This window comes from Sciurus vulgaris (assembly GCF_902686455.1).
Source record: "Sciurus vulgaris genome assembly, chromosome: 5".
In the NCBI taxonomy this organism is placed as follows: domain Eukaryota; kingdom Metazoa; phylum Chordata; class Mammalia; order Rodentia; family Sciuridae; genus Sciurus; species Sciurus vulgaris.
Genome location: NC_136465.1, coordinates 161250957 through 161269159, shown reverse-complemented (window position 1 = coordinate 161269159; position 18203 = coordinate 161250957). Strand labels below are relative to the sequence as shown.

The 18203-nt window shown below is 36.4% G+C and overlaps 1 protein-coding gene across 1 annotated transcript in view; it reads left to right on the top strand.

Annotated features, from left to right (window-relative positions):
• Positions 1-1232: 1232 nt before the first annotated feature.
• LOC306661131 (sodium-coupled monocarboxylate transporter 1-like) overlaps positions 1233-18203 on the top strand; it is a gene marked incomplete at its 5' end in the record, with an annotated part of 46352 nt that continues 29381 nt past the window's right edge. The window contains 2 exons of the mRNA XM_079139919.1: positions 1233-1329; positions 5544-5598. Coding sequence (XP_078996045.1) covers positions 1233-1329; positions 5544-5598 — 152 coding nt within the window. The remainder of the gene's footprint in view (positions 1330-5543; positions 5599-18203) is intronic.

Sequence of the window (18203 nt, the reverse complement as noted above, 5' to 3'; positions counted from 1 at the left end):
TAAAATTAGCGCTGCCACAAAACGTTTTGGTCTCATTAATTCATTTAGGTTTTTTAGAATTTCAGTCCCTGGATCATCATACCAAGTCTCTTTTAAAGTTACAGGTAGAATAACATAAGGAGGTTGATGTACAATAAAGAATACCTTTAAATCCTTGTCAAATGTAGAGTTAATGCAATTAGTTAACACACAATTCTTACATCGTATGTCATAGGCATCATTGTTTTTTGTAATGTTAACATTAGAAACAGAACCTAATAAGATAGCATGAGGAGCATTAATGCAAGCTCTAATATTATAAGACTCAACCTTAGTAGTCTCAGGCCTATTTAATTTCACTACATCAATGGCTGCAAGCAATCTATATAAATCTGGAAAATATGAACGTTTGTCATGTTTAAGAACAGATTGAAAAGCCGGAGTTACCCAGCCGGGAGTAAACCACCTATGTAGGGGCTCTCCAAAACCTAACTCTTTTGATCCAGAAAGAGTATACGTTCCATCTAGCTTTTGATTTTCCTCAAGTATTTTTGGTTTATAATCAGTCCAGGGAGAAGATACAGAAAAATTTTTGATTAAAGTATGAGAATCCCTTGGGTTAAATATTACAGCTGATTGTGAAAACCCACAAGTAATCCATTTGGGAAAATCAACATGGATGTCTATAGTATTCCAATAACCATCTGGATGCTTAGCCTTTGGTTCACATTTTGTAACCATTTCAGGAAGACTTTCATTTATATAAGTTTCATTATAATTATTATAACCAATTGATATCATTTCTAAAGTCCAAATATATCTTTTAATTGGGTCAGACTTGGGAGAGTCAGTCAAATAAGTTCTATAACTGAGGGGAAGACATCCTAATGGCAAATGTATATTATCCAGAGAAAAGCACAAAGGAGTCTCTTCCGTTAATCCATGAAAATTAACTGTATCTGCCATCTTATGAGGAATAAAAGAATCAGATACACCTCCCATGAGTTCTGGATGACTAGTAAATATTTTTACGTTGGGTCTACCCCACGAGCTTGCATGAAGCAATGGCGGATTAGGAAAATAGGTCCAATAAGCCTTTTCGGCGTCAATTTGGTCATTCATAGCATGTACAGGCAACACCTGAACAGTGAGCAAGGAAAGCATAGCCAAAAAAACCAGTTCAGGTGTTTTAGTTTTACCCGAACTAGTCACCATATGCTCAGCCTCAGAAGTTAAACGTTTTAATTGTCCCCATGATGGAAAGGGAGAATGACGAGTGGAGTGAGCCTGGGGAAGACGCAATTCGTCCAATCTTCGTGTTAAAACATCATCCGGGGTCGAACTGGTCGGGTAGGGTGTTCGAGAATTCCTCCTCCTTCTCGGGTGACGTCTTTTGTTTGACTTCATCTGCATTGATGTGTCTGATCAATCTATCAGGAATCCACAGCGGTGTTTCTGCGTCCTGTGGAAAAACACAAGCATAGCCTCGACCGGATGTTAAAAGAACATCAGGTCCTTTCCATTGTCCTGTAAGTAAATCTTTCCATTTAACCATAACAGCTGGATTGGGACTTTGTTGTTCCCAATGTCTCATCATAGGAGTTATTCCTTGTTTATCAGCATTTAAATGATTAAGAACAAAAAGAGCATGTTGTAGGATATGATGAGGGGAAGAATATTTTAATTCCCCCTCTTTAAGTTTATTAATCTGTTGTTTTAGACGTTGATGACTTCTTTCTACAATAGCTTGTCCTTGAGGATTATATGGTATACCTGTAGAATGGCTAATATTAAAACGTGAACAAAAATCCTTAAATGCTTTTGAGGTATAAGCTGGAGCATTGTCAGTTTTAATCTTTTTAGGCATGCCTAACATAGCAAAACATAGGAATAAGTGTTGAATGACATCTTTATAGGCTTCTCCGGTCCTAGCAGAAGCAACAACAACATGAGAAAAGGTATCAACTGTAACATGCACAAATGACAATTTTCCAAATTCTATGATATGAGTAACATCCATTTGCCACAAGATGTTAGGAAGTAAGCCTCTAGGATTAACTCCAAACTGTGGAGAAGAAAAATATTGAGGACAAACATGACAAGAACGAACAATCTGCCTAGCTTCTTCCCTAGAAATATGAAACTGCTTTTGTAGAGCAGAGGCATTTTGATGATGATTCTTATGTGAAAGAATGGCTTCCTCTTTAACTGTTAAAATAAAGGGTTTAGTCAGCAAATCCGCTTGAGCATTTCCTTCAGCCAAAGGTCCGGGTAATTTAGAATGTCCTCGAATATGACCTATAAAAAAAGGTAAATGTCTTTCTTGAATTAATTTTTGTAAGAGAGAAAGTTTAGGCGCTATGATTGAGGAATCTGAGATGGTTGCAGTTTCAATAACAGGAAACAGCTTTACAATGTAAAGTGAATCAGTATAAAGATTAAATGATTGACTAACATTACTGAAGGCATAAATAACTGCTTCTAGTTCGGCTCTCTGTGCTGAAGTTTCTGTTGTCCATTGAACAAAGGGTTGATTATCAATTAAAGTTACTGCTTTGCCATTTGAAGATCCATCTGTAAAAATTGTAATAGCATTAGATAAAGGGAAAGAAGAGGTCCATTTTGGAAAAATAATGTTAGTTTCCTGTAAAAAATGTAAAATAGGATCATTCGGTAAATGAAAAGAAATTTTTCCCAAAAAATTACAGAAAGCTATAGTCCAATTGTCATCAATTTGCATTAAATGTTCAAATTGTTCCCTTGTATAAGGAATAATAATTTCATGCATTTCCTGAGCAAATAATTCTTTACTTCTTTGTCTAGCTTTAAGTACTAATAAAGCAACCATGGTAGGATAAGCTAGGAGAATCTTTTTTCCAGTAACAGGTAAATGAATCCATTCAATAGGATCATTTTGCCACAAACATCCAGTTGGAGTATGCTTAGTTTTTAAAATAATAAAATACCATGGTAAGGCATAATTAATTTGTTGTAAATAATGATGAGAAATGGCCTGTTCAACAACACGTAAAGCTTCTTTTGCTTGATCAGTTAAAGTCCTAGGGGAAGTTGGGTTAGAATCTCCTTTTAGTATTTCAAACAATGGCTTTAAATCCCCTGTAGATAATTTTAAATAAGGTCTAATCCAATTAATATCTCCTAGAAGTTTTTGAAAATCATTTAAAGTTTGCAATTTATCTTGCCTAATTTGTAATTTTTGAGACATAATTTTATCAGTTTTAATTGTTCTTCCCAAATAATTAAATGGAGGTTCATGTTGAATTTTTTCAGGGGCGACTACAAGACCCCAAGTTTGTAAGGTTGTAATGACAGTCTTTAAAATCTGTTTTAAAATATCCATAAGGGGATGAGCAAGTAAAATATCATCCATATAATGAATCATATAACAATCTGGGTAGGCTTCTCGACAAGTTATCAGGGCTTGATCTACAAACTTCTGACATAAAGTTGGACTATTTTTCATTCCTTGAGGCAATACTTTCCACTGATATCTTTGATAAGGTCTTTGTAAATTAGGAGAAGGCAGACTAAAAGCAAATCTCCATCTGTCTTGTTGAGCCAGAGGAATGGTAAAAAAGCAATCTTGTAAATCAATAACAATGATATGATATCCTTTAGGAACAGCTACTGGAGATGGGAGACCAGGCTGTAATGCTCCCATAGTTTCCATAGTATTATTAACAGCTCTGAGATCCTGCAAAAGTCTCCATTTTCCTGATTTCTTTTTTATAACAAAAATAGGAGTATTCCAAGGACTAGTGGAAGGCTCTATATGTCCCAGAGCAAGTTGTTCCTTAACTAACTGAGTAGCTGCAGCTAATTTCTCTTTAGACAGGGGCCACTGTTCCACCCACACTGGAATGTTGTTTTTCCAGATTATCGGGTCAGCCTGTCTGGTAACAGAGGCCCCTAGGAAAAAGGCGAGTCTGATTCATCAGTCAGTGTAATATTTAACTGTTCCATTAAGTCTCTACCCCACAATGTAAAAGGGAGGGAGGGAATCACATATGGTTGAAAAGTCCCTGCTTTATTTTTATCTTCCGATTCCCAATGAAGTATCTCTGCACTTTTAGCTACGTTAGATGCAAGTCCCAAGCCCACTAGCGTAGATGGTGATTTAGTAGTCGGCCACGAAGGAGGCCAGTCATGAGCTGCAATGCAAGTAACGTCAGCTCCAGTATCTAACAACCCCTTGAATTCCTTACCATTAACTTTAATAACTTTCATAGGTCTTTGCTCTGATATTTTTTGAATCCAAGCTACCATGTTAGTAGAGCCAAAACCGTCAGTTCTTTTTCCTTGTAAAACTGGATTAGGCAACTTTAAGTATGGCAATAACAGTAATTGTGCTATTCTCTGTTGAGGGAAAATCTGAATTGTTTTAGTAGGAGGCGAAACCATGATCTTAATCTCTCCTTGATAGTCAGAGTCAATAACACCAGGAATAACTTGTAAGCCTAGTTTTGCCATGGAACTGCGCCCGATAATGAGGCCCATATGTCCTTCTGGAAGAGGACCATAAACTCCTGTAGGTATTAAGGACACTTCTGATTCTGATGTTAAAATTAAATGTTCAGAGGAAGGTAAATCTAACCCTGCACTCCCTGGGGTCCCTCTGGCCAGGTCATTGACTGTTGTTTTACAAACGGGTTGGTAGCTCCCCAATTGTTTTTCGGGGCCTGGGGAAGGCCCCATAACCCGTTTTTTGGCTGAAAATTATCAATTGGCGTCACAGGGACAGTTTCTTGATTAGACCCTGGAGCAGTAAGTATTGATCCATCCTTATGGAATCTGGAGCGACACTCTTGGGCCCAATGAAATCCCTTTTGACATCTGGGACAAATAGTTTTTGGATTTCCAGCATTAAGTGCAGGCTTATTTTGTGGTTGAAAATTAATATTAGGAGGCCGAGAGGGACACTCCCTACTAAAATGACCTAATTGGCCACAAGAAAAACAGTTTCCTGGAGTGCGAGAAGACCTTGGCTGATTTCCTTGAGTGTTTTGGGGTTTTCCCTGATTGATATCTTTCAAATATTGGGCATAAGTTTTTCCTTGAAAAGCAGCTGCCATAATCATCCCTCGAATATGAGCTGGACTCGTGTCCATGCAGGTTTTTATATAATCAGATAATGTCCCTGTCCTTCTAATAGGCCTTAAGAGAGCCTGGCAAGTAGGATTAGCATTTTCAAATGCTAATTGTTTCAACAATATTTCAGCAGCCTCAGGATTAGTAATTATTTTTGAAATATTTTCCTCCAATTTGGCTAAGAAATCTTCATAAGGTTCCATACCTCCTTGCTTAATATTACTTAAAAAGGATGTTTTTGTATCAGAGGACGGAAGGCGTCTCCAGGCAGCTACAGCCAATTTTGAAACTTCCTCCAACACTTTTCTTGGTAATCTAATTTGAGCAGCTGGGGAAGCCCAATCATCAGTCCCTAATACTTGTCCCAGCAATATTCTATTTCTATCTCTAAGACCTTTAGCCAATTGAGATTGTAAAGTCATTTTTGCCTGTTCTTCATATTCGGTTTTCCATAGTAAATAATGCCCGGGAGTTAAGCAAGAACGAGCAGTTTGTTGCCAATCAAAAGGCGTAAGCCACTGGGAGCCAATATTTTCTATTAACTGGAGGACATAAGGAGATGTTGGTCCTAAATCTTTCACAGCTGTTCTTAACTCTTTAATTATCTTGAATGATAAAGGCTCCCATTGAGGTTCTCCTCCTTCATCGATAGCCCAAATTACTGGGCAACAAAGACTAAGATCTCCAGCCTTTTGTGCCTCTGCTACAGCCCCTAAAAATCCTACTTTTGCTGCTAAATTTTGTTTAGGTGATTTTTGTTTATGAGTAACAGGGGCCACAAAAGGAGGATAGTCCTCATTATGATATCTAAAAACAGCCTCCTCCAAATCTTCCTGATCTGAGGGTGACAGTTGATCAGGATCATCGCCTTCCTGAATTCCCTCATCATCAGCTTCATTAGTATCACGATTCTCACCCTGTGTTTCTTGATTATCTTCAGCAGAGACTGCTATGACCTGATCATTAGTAAGCTCCTGATCACTGGTCGGGGACAACAGTAATTTTCGTTCCAATTGCTCAGCTGGTGGTTTTGTATCAAAACAATCCCTAAATAAACCCCATAATGCAAAAGCATCCTCAGGAACTCTCTCATTTCCATATAACTTATAATAACTTTTCATATCACGACCGACCTGTTTCCATATTTTTAAATCAAGAGCGCCTCTGTCTGGAAACCATGGTGAACATTCCTGTATAAACTGAAAAAAGTGACGTAATTGTGCAGAACTTACAGTAACACCTCCTTTCTTTAATAAATGCTTTGCTATATCAAGAAATAAAGTTCTCTCTTTAGATTCTGTATTACCCATCCTATCCAATCCCTGCCCTTTCTTTCTCAGTCTCTGTTACTGAGGGGACCGCGGCTCCCCGGGCAGTATCCTAGCTGCCAACCGCCTGAAAAAAAGAAAAGAAAAGAATAAGACACTTACCAATCAGGTCCCTGTTCGGGCGCCAAACTGCCGGGGACCAGCCCTAGCAGCAGAGTCCAAGGGTCCTTGATGGCCTGAAATGTAAAAGCCCCCAAAAGATTAGGCGGCGCAGCGTCGGCGATGGACAGCAACCACACAGACTCAGGTCGGTGTTAGGTTGCTGACAAGTTTATTGAATTCTTCTTACAGTTTTTATACCCTTACACTTTTCACTAAAAATATTTATGACTTCATATGAAGAAGAAAGTTCTTAGAAGTTTATCAATAGATAACAGAAGCTAGGTCTGCACAGTTAGCCAATTAGCGCCACCTGGCACATTCATCTTATTTGACATTTCCCCACAATGAACTATCCTTGACTCGAAACTTACAAAAGCAAGTTGATGTATACCACTTTTTTCTTTGAAGTTTAACTTCTATTTGATCTCTTACCGCTAAGACTAATTATAACTTCTAGTAATTTGTTATTAATTTTTCATGACTATAATTACATGTCTATGCTATGTTAAATCATATTATACTATTAAGAACCAAGTTATTGTCTTCAGAGTAAAAAATCTTCATCTAAAAGAACTAAAACTTTTCTTTTGAACTAAATATAATGCATTTCTGTGGGAGGCTCATTACTTTGTAGAAGAAACCAGATGTAATAAATATGTTGATCACTGAAGCTAAGAGAATCACTTATATGCAACTAGATGTCTGGGAATCTTGTAAAAGTTAACAAAAACATCACAAGACATATTGCTTCAGAATGTCCACCATTCCCTATAGGACTATTAGAGCTTTGTGTAAACAAATGAACTTTATTTTACTGGAATTGAGTTAACTCATATGAACTGTTTGTGTTCCCATCATCCCTCAACCGAAGAACTTTATTAAACATGATTAATCCACGTGATATTGTGAGTTCTGGTGAAAAACAAAAAAGGAAGAGAGATTAACACTCTGAGGAAGGGGCTCCAGCTTTACTCAACTTACGACGAGTCCTTGCCAGCGTCTTCCAGGGAAAGCCTTAGCAGAGCCCAACTTACGACGAGTCCTTGCCAACGTCTTCCAGAGGAAGTTTCCAACCTCTGGCATGGACTGTTATCCGCTAGGCACATTCCCCTGGCATGAGTTCTATACGCCAGGCGCCCCCGCACCCTTCTTTGTGGGAACCATTCTGTCAATTTCTTAAAATTAAATAATTTTCTTTTGGGAAAGGGACTCCATATCACTACCAATAAATTGGAAAGAGGCATCATTTATTAAAAATTGAATATGACTATAAAATTAAATCTAATGAAAGCAAAGTTAGAAAAATACTCTAGCTAAGCCTTGTCTTTAGCTCTCAAACCTAAGCTATGCTCCCTACTAAGACTGATTAAAAACCCAGCCGAAAACTAAGAGTTTACCCTGGAGGTAATCAGAAGGAATGAAGTGCATTTTAAGAGAAATAACTTTCTCCCCAAATAATTTAATATAGTTTAACATTTGTCTGAGCCACCAACCAAAATAAACATCCATAATGTACATTATCCTTCCAGGTGTGGGGCACGTCTGTAATCCCATCAATTCGGGAGGCTGAGGCACAAGGAACACAAGCTCAAGGCCAGCCTCAGCAACTCAGCAAGGCCCTAAGCAACTTAGGGAGACCCTGTCTCAAAATAAAAAGGGCTGGGGATGTGACTCAGTGTTAAAGCACCCCTGGGTTAAATCCCCAGTATCCCCCAAAATCAAACAAGCAAACAAAAAAACCCAATATACATTATCCCACACATTGCAAAATACTTAATGGGAAGAAAAACTTCTCACAATTTTGACTTCCATTGCATACACTTCTTTTGTGGGGGGGAGGGGCGGTTTAGAAACATTGGTCATGAAAAATGCAAGAAGTAAAAAATAAAATCTGAAAACAAAAAGAAAAATGGAAGATGTAGTCTTTCATGCAGAAGTTTAGACACATTTCAATTTGATATGTCTAGTAGGAATTTTCCAGTTAAAAGCACATTGACCACAATATCTCATCCTTTCTCTACCTCTGAAAAGGAAAGATAGGGCCTTATTAGAAGCAATCAATACTATGAAAGTTAATGGGAATAAAGGACCAATGCCCCATCTTAGTCCAAATGTCCTTTACTATTTGGGGAGGAGGACTTCTTTCATAGCAGCATCTACCATCTTGGGGTGAAGGGGAGGAATGGTTAGATTGATCTCTCTTAGACATATCCACAGAATCTTGATGTTTCAGACCTAAGGAGTTCTTCTTCCCAGCGGTCTTCTAAGTTGTTCTTTACAACTGTTAGTGCATTTTCCAGATTGGTCCTGGTGGTTCTCCTTGATGCAACTCATGTCTCACATTGCTTCCTTCAGTTCGTGGATACTTCAGGGTAAGGGCTATGGACATTCACTTCATAGAGAATTATGGATTATCCATAGCCAGATCCTTAGAGTGGAGTTCCATTAAATGTATATTAACTTCCATAATAAGAGGTCACAAATTAGAAATCTGACAATATTGCCACAGTTATTCTCTATAAAATCTTCTCTGAGACTGCACTCAGCTTTATTACTTCTAGGAATCCTAGGAGATTCTTTAAAAATGTACAATTAGATCTTCAGTTCCATCTTGTGGAAAGGGTACGTATGGAAAATTGTCACTGATTTCTTCCACAGGTCAGTCAAGTTGGGCCTCGTTACCTGGGCTGGTAATGCCAGAAATTCTCCATAGTCTCTAGTTATTACCATAAGAGAACAGAGATGCAGACTCTTATAAATATGTATCAACAACTGAGTTCATAAATGTGAAACCTTAGAATCAGGAGTTTTGTTTTCTTGAATGGGTTTATAAATGGATTGGAAATATATTAATATACCAAATATTTGTCAATAGGCAGTAATCATTGAAAAATGTACTTTGATCCTTTATTACACCTATTTTATCAAAGGAGAAACAGATTCTGTGGTTTTATGCTTTGTATTAAGCATGATTTTAATTCAGTTCTTCCATTTGTAATTTAGTCTTATACTTTTCTTTGGTCTCATTCTAAATTCTCCAGAGGAAAAGAACCAATAGGATAGAAATAGATATATATGACACAGATATACATAGATTTAGTACAAGGAATTAGCTCACACCTATGGTGAGTAGTTCAAAGTCTGTTGTTTGCAAGCTGGAGATTTGGAGAATCAATGATGCAAGTTCTAGTCCAAGAAGTCCAAAGGCTGGAGAAGGTTGATGTCCTAGCCTGATGATATTCAGGAAGAAAGAATTCTTTCTTATTTAGCCTTTTATTCTATCCAGACTTTCAACAGACTGGATGAGGATCCACATTAGGTAGGGTAATGTGCTTTGCTCAGTCTACCTATTCAAATGTTCATTTCATCCAAAAGCACCCATGTAGACACATCCTATAACAATGTTTAACCAAATATCTGGGCATCCCATGGCCAAGTAAAGTTGAGCATAAAATTAATCATCATATTTCCATCTTGAAAATGTACACATTTATCTTTTTTTATTGTAAACAATATTTTTATTAAAGTGTGAAGTTTAAATAATTTCTAAACACTGGACTTGAATTCTTTTTTTTATTAAAAATCATAAATTTACATAGGGCAATGTTGTTTGATTCACATTGATCATGGAAAAGAACTAAGAGACAGAAGAAAGCCCAAACATCATTGCGCATCTTTATATACCAGAGAGACTAGGAAAGCATGATGGAAAAAGCATGGCCTTTGAAATCAGATAGATATGGTTATAATTTTGCTTTGTCATTTGCCAGCTGTGTTACTTTGGATAGTGTGCTTGACCTTACCAAGTCAGATATTACCATATGAGAACACTGAGTCAGTGATACAAAATATATCCAATGACACGGAGCTTTGTTAAACATCCCATTCTATTTGGGGTAGTTTTTTTTTTTTTTAAAGTCTTAAGTCTGGTCTGTGTACACATTCCCTTAATACTGGCATATACAGGCAGGTTATCAGGAATTCTAATATATAAGGACATAGCTAACCATCTGGATAAAGAGGACTTTGAAGAGCTCAGGTCTTACCTGAGCTTCCTGATCTGAGACCATGGGTGGGTAGATGCCCAAGAAGAACTGAACTGCTGTTACTAAAGAGTAAGGAAGCAAACAGCAGGAATTCATTACAAGCCTCCAAAAAGAACCTCTCTCTTTCACTTTTCCTTTCTTTATAACTGCATCAAAACTTCGGATCTGCCCCAAGGGTAGCATTCATTTAGACCAGAATGAGAATACAGACCCTGGATTTGTACAGTGCCCCTTTCTTTCCTCTCTATTCCTGCTACCATTATTTCTTTACCTCCTGGTCTTAACAGGTTTTCAATTAATGGAGGGGAGGTAGATTCATAGCATAGGATTTCATAGATATTCCACACCAGGACTTCAGATAGATCACACTATTGGTAAATCCTAGTGCAAAGGACCTGTGCCAAGGTCTCCATGGTATCAGGGATCACGTAAATTGTTGATTCAGACCTTCCAGAACATACATGTGCTTCATTTGACAAAGGGCACTACTACTAACTATATCTTCAGAATTGTCTCATAATTACTGTAGGTCATGTGTACAATATCAATAGTCATCATTTAGTGAATTCTTACAAATGAGCTTTTAGAACACTGTCTTTTCATAAACTTACAATTGTCTGTGACCTTGGAAATTTACTCCAGTATTAAACTGACTAAACAAGCCATATTGGTCACTTACCAGCAAAGTTCATGTTCTTATCACTGTGTTTGACTGATAGGAAATCTCTTGTCCTAAACCACTTGACTATGGATACAGAAGTTTTCTTCCTTTCTTCCTTCCCTTCTTCCTTCCCATAACCTTGAAACTTGAGGTAAAAGAGAAATAAGGAATTTATAAAATAAAGTAATGTATACTATATATACAATATCTATAATTTATATACAATGTGGATAAAATATAACCTTATATATTTATATAATTTATATAAAATGTGCAATATATTTCTGTAGAAATATATAAATTACATCATAAATAAAATAATTATGTGTATTATATTCATAACTTTCTTTTCAAGTTTTTAAATTGGAGTATAAGAACTTGTGATCTTAACTAATTTGTCTTATCTTTTCTGATGCATGAGTAGGAATTGATGGGGGGAATCCACATAAGTGACTAATGCAAAGAAAATTTACTGCCAATAAATTGTTTGACTGACAGTGTTGTCATAGCAAAACTCCCATAAAATTTATGATGCTCCTATGACTTCTCAAGGTTTCAGAGAACAGGAATATTTTATTACGCAGTGCTTTTCCACATTAGTTAGGAAGTTTAATTTAATTTAATATGCATTATTTACAAGTTCCTTGATCTTCTGGACCCCCTACCAACATTAATAGATATTTAAACCAGCTGTGATTATATACTAGGCCAAGAAACAAGTTCCAGATAGACTAATAATTTGCTGTGCCTTTGAACTATTACTGTTAAAATTTGAATCACACAGTTGAACATTATGGTGGACAGACTGTAGGATGGTCCCCAATCATCAATGTTTCCTGATAGTCAAGGAGGTATCCCCTCTCCTGTGCAATTGCTTCTTCTTGAATGTGAGCTGGCTTACTTTCTTCTAACCTCTATAATATGGTAAATGGATGGGATGTCACTTCTGTTACATAAAATTTTTATTTCTGTCTTACTAACAGACACTTTCAATGCTTTCTCAGTTTGTGCACTTTGATCAAATAAGTAGATGTGTTAGAGGGGCCCACATGGCAAGGAAATGAGGGTGACCTCCAGCCAATATCCAGCTGGGAATTTAGTATGTGAGCTTAGAAGCAGGTCCTTCCCCCGTCAAGCCTTCAGATAAGACCCCCTCCCCAGCTGACTCTTGATTCTGTCTTGTGAGCACCCTTAAAGCCCAGGTGCATGCTAAGCCATACCTGGATTCCTGAATCACAGAAACTGGGAGGCAATAAGTATGTGTTGTTTTAAGCCATTAAATTTGTGGTAGTTTTGCTACACAATGATAGATTAATACAAGTATGGATTGGGGAAGCTTCATGCAGTACCCAGCCAAAGCTTCATTGTTAGCAAGTACTATGGTTTAGATGTATCCCCAACATTCATGTGTTGAAGCTTGATTTGCAGTGAGTTGGTATGGAGAGGTAGGGGCCTAATGAGAAGGAATTGGGTCATGGGGGCGGAACACTCATGAATGGATTAATGTTGTTATTGTGTGTTATAAAATAGTACTGCCCCTTGTACTTTGCCTCTTCTGCATGTACTCGCTTACCCTTCTGCTTTTCTACCATGATATAATGCAGTATGAAAGTCCTCACCAGATGCTGTTGCTATGCCCTGGGGTTCCTGTCATCCAGAATCATGAGCTAAATAAACTTGTTTTCTTTGCAAATGACCTTGTCTGTGATTTTATGTTATAGCAACAGAAAATAGACGAAGACAACTAGAAACACACTCTTTAAAAGATAATTTGGGGAGCTGGGACTGTAGCTCAGTGGCAGAACGCTTGCCTAGCATGTGCGAGGTACTGGGTTTGATCCTCAGCACCACATAAATAAGTAAACAAATAAAATAAAGGCATTCTGTCCATCTACAACTACAAAATCTTTTTCAAAAGATAATTTGGCTAGCAACTGTGATAGCTGAACATATACATCAGAGATCTCACCATCTTTATAGTCAGAACTTTTTTTTTAACAGTCTAATTCAATTTTATTTTCCATGAGAACATGCTGAGACAAGACTAAGTCAAATCACATCAAGAAGTTATCCAGTATAATGACACACATAAGTTTTATAATACCAATTTTAAACACTAATATTAATTTAAAACAAAGTATAAGAAAGCTGTGAATTACTGTATATGAAGAAGGCATAATCTCATAACAAACATGATCATTCTTTGATGTGTCATACCAGGTATCAACTATATTGTTAAATCAATAAGGCTTGCAATCCACTTTTTTATTGGTTCTTCTTAGTTATACATGACAGAATTCATTTTGATAAAATTATACAAACATGGAATATATATATTATTCTAATTAGGACCCCATTCATGTGTGTGGACAAGATGGTGGGATTCACTTAGGTATTTTCAGATGTGTACATAGAAAAATTATGTTAGATTTATTCTATTATCTTTCCTATTCCTATCCTCCCTCCCTTCCCTTCATTCTGCTTTGTCTAACCTACTGCACTTCTCTTCTTCTCTTTTCCCCCTTTATTGTAGTTTAGCTTCCACATATCAGTGAAAACATTTGACCTTTGGTTTTTTTGGGATTGGGTTATTTCAATTATCATGATAGTCTTCAGATTCATCCATCTACTGGCTGTTATAATAAAGTCATTCTTCTTTATGGCGGACTAATATTCCATTTTGTATGTTCTTTGAGCTGCAAGTGAAAGAAACCCACCCTAACTAGCTTAAATAAAAACAAGATTTATTGATTTGCCTACCTGAAAGGTTGAGTGTACCAAGCACGCCCAATCTCAGTTCTACTAAAAAGCATTCTATTTAACACTTTTTGGGATACATGCCCTGATTAGGTCCAATCTTTGCGTCTGATATATAGGATTCCCTGAATGATTGACTTGAGAGGCATGCCTACCCATAGAGTGGGGAAGGAGAAAGGATATTACATTTGTAAGCTTCATCATGTAATAGAGAGCTATCCAAAGAAAAACTGAGATTTTGTCTCCAAAAGAGCAAGAAGGGAAGGCAAGACAATAACTCTTATACTACTTTCTTCCTAGCATCTCATAAAAATATTGCTTCCAACTGTATACACAGGTCTCTTCAAAAGAAACTCTGATAAATGCAGAATATAGATTTCTTAATAATTCCAATGATTTAAAAATTTATTATTAGAATAGATAAATTTTATTAGTAGTATTATTTTGCATGTGAATATAGTAGATGAATATTTATGAACTAAGTTGCATCTTATTATCAGCATTCAGATCAGAAATATTAAGAATATTATCCACATTCCTCCACCTCTATCCAGGATAGCTATGGTCCTGGATTGATTAGTTTTGCTTATTTCTTTATTTTATGTAAAGGGAATAATACCATGTGCTCTCTCTTTTTAAAAAAAATTTGTTCCAATTAGTTATGCATGACAGTAAAATGCATTTTGACACATTGTATCATGTGTTCTCTTTTGTGTTTGACTTCTTTGCCCAATATCACATTTCTAAGATTCGTCCATATTGTTATTATATATTGGTTGCACTTTTACATAGAATTCATTGTGTAGATATATATTTATCCATTCTACTGTGGGTGGGTACTTGGGAAATTTGCTTTGGAGTTATTTAGAGTGCTGCTATAAACATGGTGGTGCTTGTCTTTCATTGAACACATGTGTGCACATTTCTTTTGGGTATTTACCTAGAAACAGAATTGTTGGGTCTTGGGCATTGTATATGTTAAACTTAAGTGAATATTGCCAAACTTTTTTCCAGGAGGTTGTATCAATTCCACAAGTGGTGTATGTGGCCCGTGGTTACTGTGTATCCTTGTCAAGACTTCGTAATTTCCATCTTTTTCATATTAGTCATTCTCTTAGCAAAGTATTAATATCACATTGTGGTTTAAATTTGTTAATCCCCTGATGACTGAAGAAGATGAATCTTTTTTTGATAAACACATTAGCTATGTGAATTTTTTTGGTCTTTGAACCATCATTCTATTGAGTATCTTTTTCTTATTTGTAATTGTTCTTTATATATTCTGGATATGAGATATCTATCTACTATAATTGAAAATAATTCTCCAACTTTATGGTTGCTTTTTCACTTGTAATGATGTCTTTTGATGAACACAGTTCTCAATTTTAACATAATCTATCCATTTTTTTTCATTTTATGTTTAGTGGGGCCTTGTGTGTGTGTGTGTGTGTGTGTGTGTGTGTGTGTGTGTGTTGCTGTTTAAGAAAGCATTGAAAACTTTGCAAACTTAATTCCAGTGATATTTTATCGTATCTCAGTGATACTTTTGGGGACACACGTCCAGGTTACTTATAAGGTTAAAATTTTAGTTTCTTTTGTAGGAGCCCTGATTTTCTAATTTCTGGGTAGAACCTAATAACCAACAAATGTGCCTTGAGCTGCCACATTTTAATAAAATATTGTTTTTGTCTTATTTATTTTTTGGAGTCACCTTAACTCCCATGTTTGAAGGAAACTCAACTGTTCTTTATTCAACCTTTTTTTTCCCAGAGATGGCTTAGCCTAAAGAATAAAGCATCCATTTAATACAATGGGCCTGTTTAATGCTGTTTAATAGCAAATCACTTACTCTGATACACTATAATTGCATCTGCAGAAGCCAGAGAATAATTCCTGCCATGTCAACATCATGGTGCTGTTCGGAAAGCAATGTGACAATAATAACAACACCACAATGATAAAGTGCCTATGATGCCCCAGTCCTCTACGGCGTATCCCACTGCCAAGAATGCTGGCAAATAAGAGTGAGTATGAAACAGAATCTGAGGTTCACTGCCTATCAGAGGTGACAGGAAAAGTGTCACAGATGATCAGAACTTTTCCTGGAGAAAGCTAATTCACTAGGGAATAAATTAATTTGTCATCTCTGGAGAAGTTTCCTTTCTTGTGCACTTCTTCCAAAGCAAAAGGCTTTGTAGGTTATATGCTAATGATAAAACCAAGCCAGGGAGCAGAGCCAAGTGTGTAAAAGGTTCACTCGCTGAACGCCAGTCTTTACTGTGACACCCACATTTTATACAATTTACAAACCTACGGCTCTCTTTATGTTAGCTTCTGCTCAGAACCTGAGTATCTTTTTCACTATTATGAGAGACTACTCTTTCAAATCCTGCCATTCATTAAAACTATTTTGGAAAACTCTGTAAGCACTTCTTCCAGCACCAGTTCACAAGACCCATCAGAAAACCTGTCTGCTTACTTTATAATGTTATTTTTAACCAAAAGTGACTCTATCCTTCTTGGCATCATACTTCACTTTGAAAGGTTTTAGAGTGTGTCTAAGATCACAATCGTCTTCTAAGCAAAACTGACATCATTCAAGTTGTTTACTCAGAAGTGCCTGAGTATAGGGTTGCCAGTAAGAAAAACAACAAAACAAACAACAACAACAAAACAGAACATTCCCAGTGAGATTTGAATTTCAGATCAACAACAATTTTTTTTTTTTTAGGATGAGTATTTCACAAGCTTATACTAAATTCCCATTTAACTGAGCACCTGTATTTTGTCCAGCAATCTACCCAGGTTCTGAGAATAATTCTAGAAATTTCTTCTGCAGTAGTCAGTTTCTGAAACCACTTCGTATCATGAGCATAACTGAATTAGAATACAGTCTCTACTGTCTCAAAGGGAATAACCCTCATTTACACATCTAAATTATGAGGTTCCTTTTTAAGGAACCGCATTACCATATTGTCTATTTAAAAACATTATAGGCAAGAAAAGCATGCAATCACAGATAATAAGCATAAAATGTACATGGATTTCATCAGCATTCATTATTTATTGCATTTCGATTCCAATCTTTTTTAAGTTAGCAAAGAAACAGTTCCTTGTAAACTTTTAAACATCAACTTTTGCTTATTTAATATGAGCCAGATCAACTAGTTTTGTTCAAATATCATAAGGAACATAATGAGGAAAAATAGAAAAGTTGTATTACCACAACAGTGAGAAGGGAAATTCCCCCGCTGAAGACTGGTTTATGAGGCCCTGGCCCTAACTTTGTTTTCTCTGGCTACAGTGGTGGAGAGGCCTGAGAATTTCTAAGGCAGCACCTTAGTTCCTCATGGCTTTGTTGTTTAACCATTATCTAGCAAGGACAACTTGTCATTATGTTAAAACCCAAGCGGTAAAACACCAGCAGCACTTACATGGCTTATAGAATTGGTAGGCTTGAGGCCATGATGGATGAGAACAGGTATTTTTGTTTCAAGTATCATAATAAAGCTCATTATATAGTCAGTGTTTTCCTGGTGCTTATACCTTCTGTAAAAACATGAATTTCCTTGAAGACAGTTTTCTTTGTGTTTTCAGTAATCTCCAGTTTTATTTTGAAAAGGGAAAAGTTACTTTTCCATAGAAGAATTCAATAGAAGAATTTTGACAGAAAGGAATCTTTTCTCATTTCTCATTCTGTCAATAACAAAAAAATTTTTTTTTCTTCAATAGTTAGGCTCTGTTTGAGTAACCATTCCCCCCAACTCCAACCCCCAGAATTGTATCTCAGTGAGTAAAAAGTGAGATTTTTAAACTTGAAAGAAAGTTGAGAATTATTATTGATTTAGCAAATCTGAGCCTTGGCCTGTGAGTGGAAGATAATTAGGACATTAAAAATTAAAGAATTGCTAAGAGGTTCAAAGAAAACCAGCGAATGAAAAAGAATAGAGAAAGAATTATTAACTCTAAGAAAACAAAAGGTTAAAAGCTACTTTCTTCTTAGTACACTCTGTGATTTAACTGTGAATAATATTTCTATAATCGAAATGAAATACATGCAGAAAATTTCTCCAACAAAAAATTATATCTGTATTGTGGATGTTGGGAGTGGGAAGTATGTACATGTGTGTGAAGGTGGGGAAAGCAGGGTCCTGGGTAGGAGATCTAAACTCTAGTTATCCTAGTAGGAAGTTAATGGACTACATCTAAGATTTTAGAAGC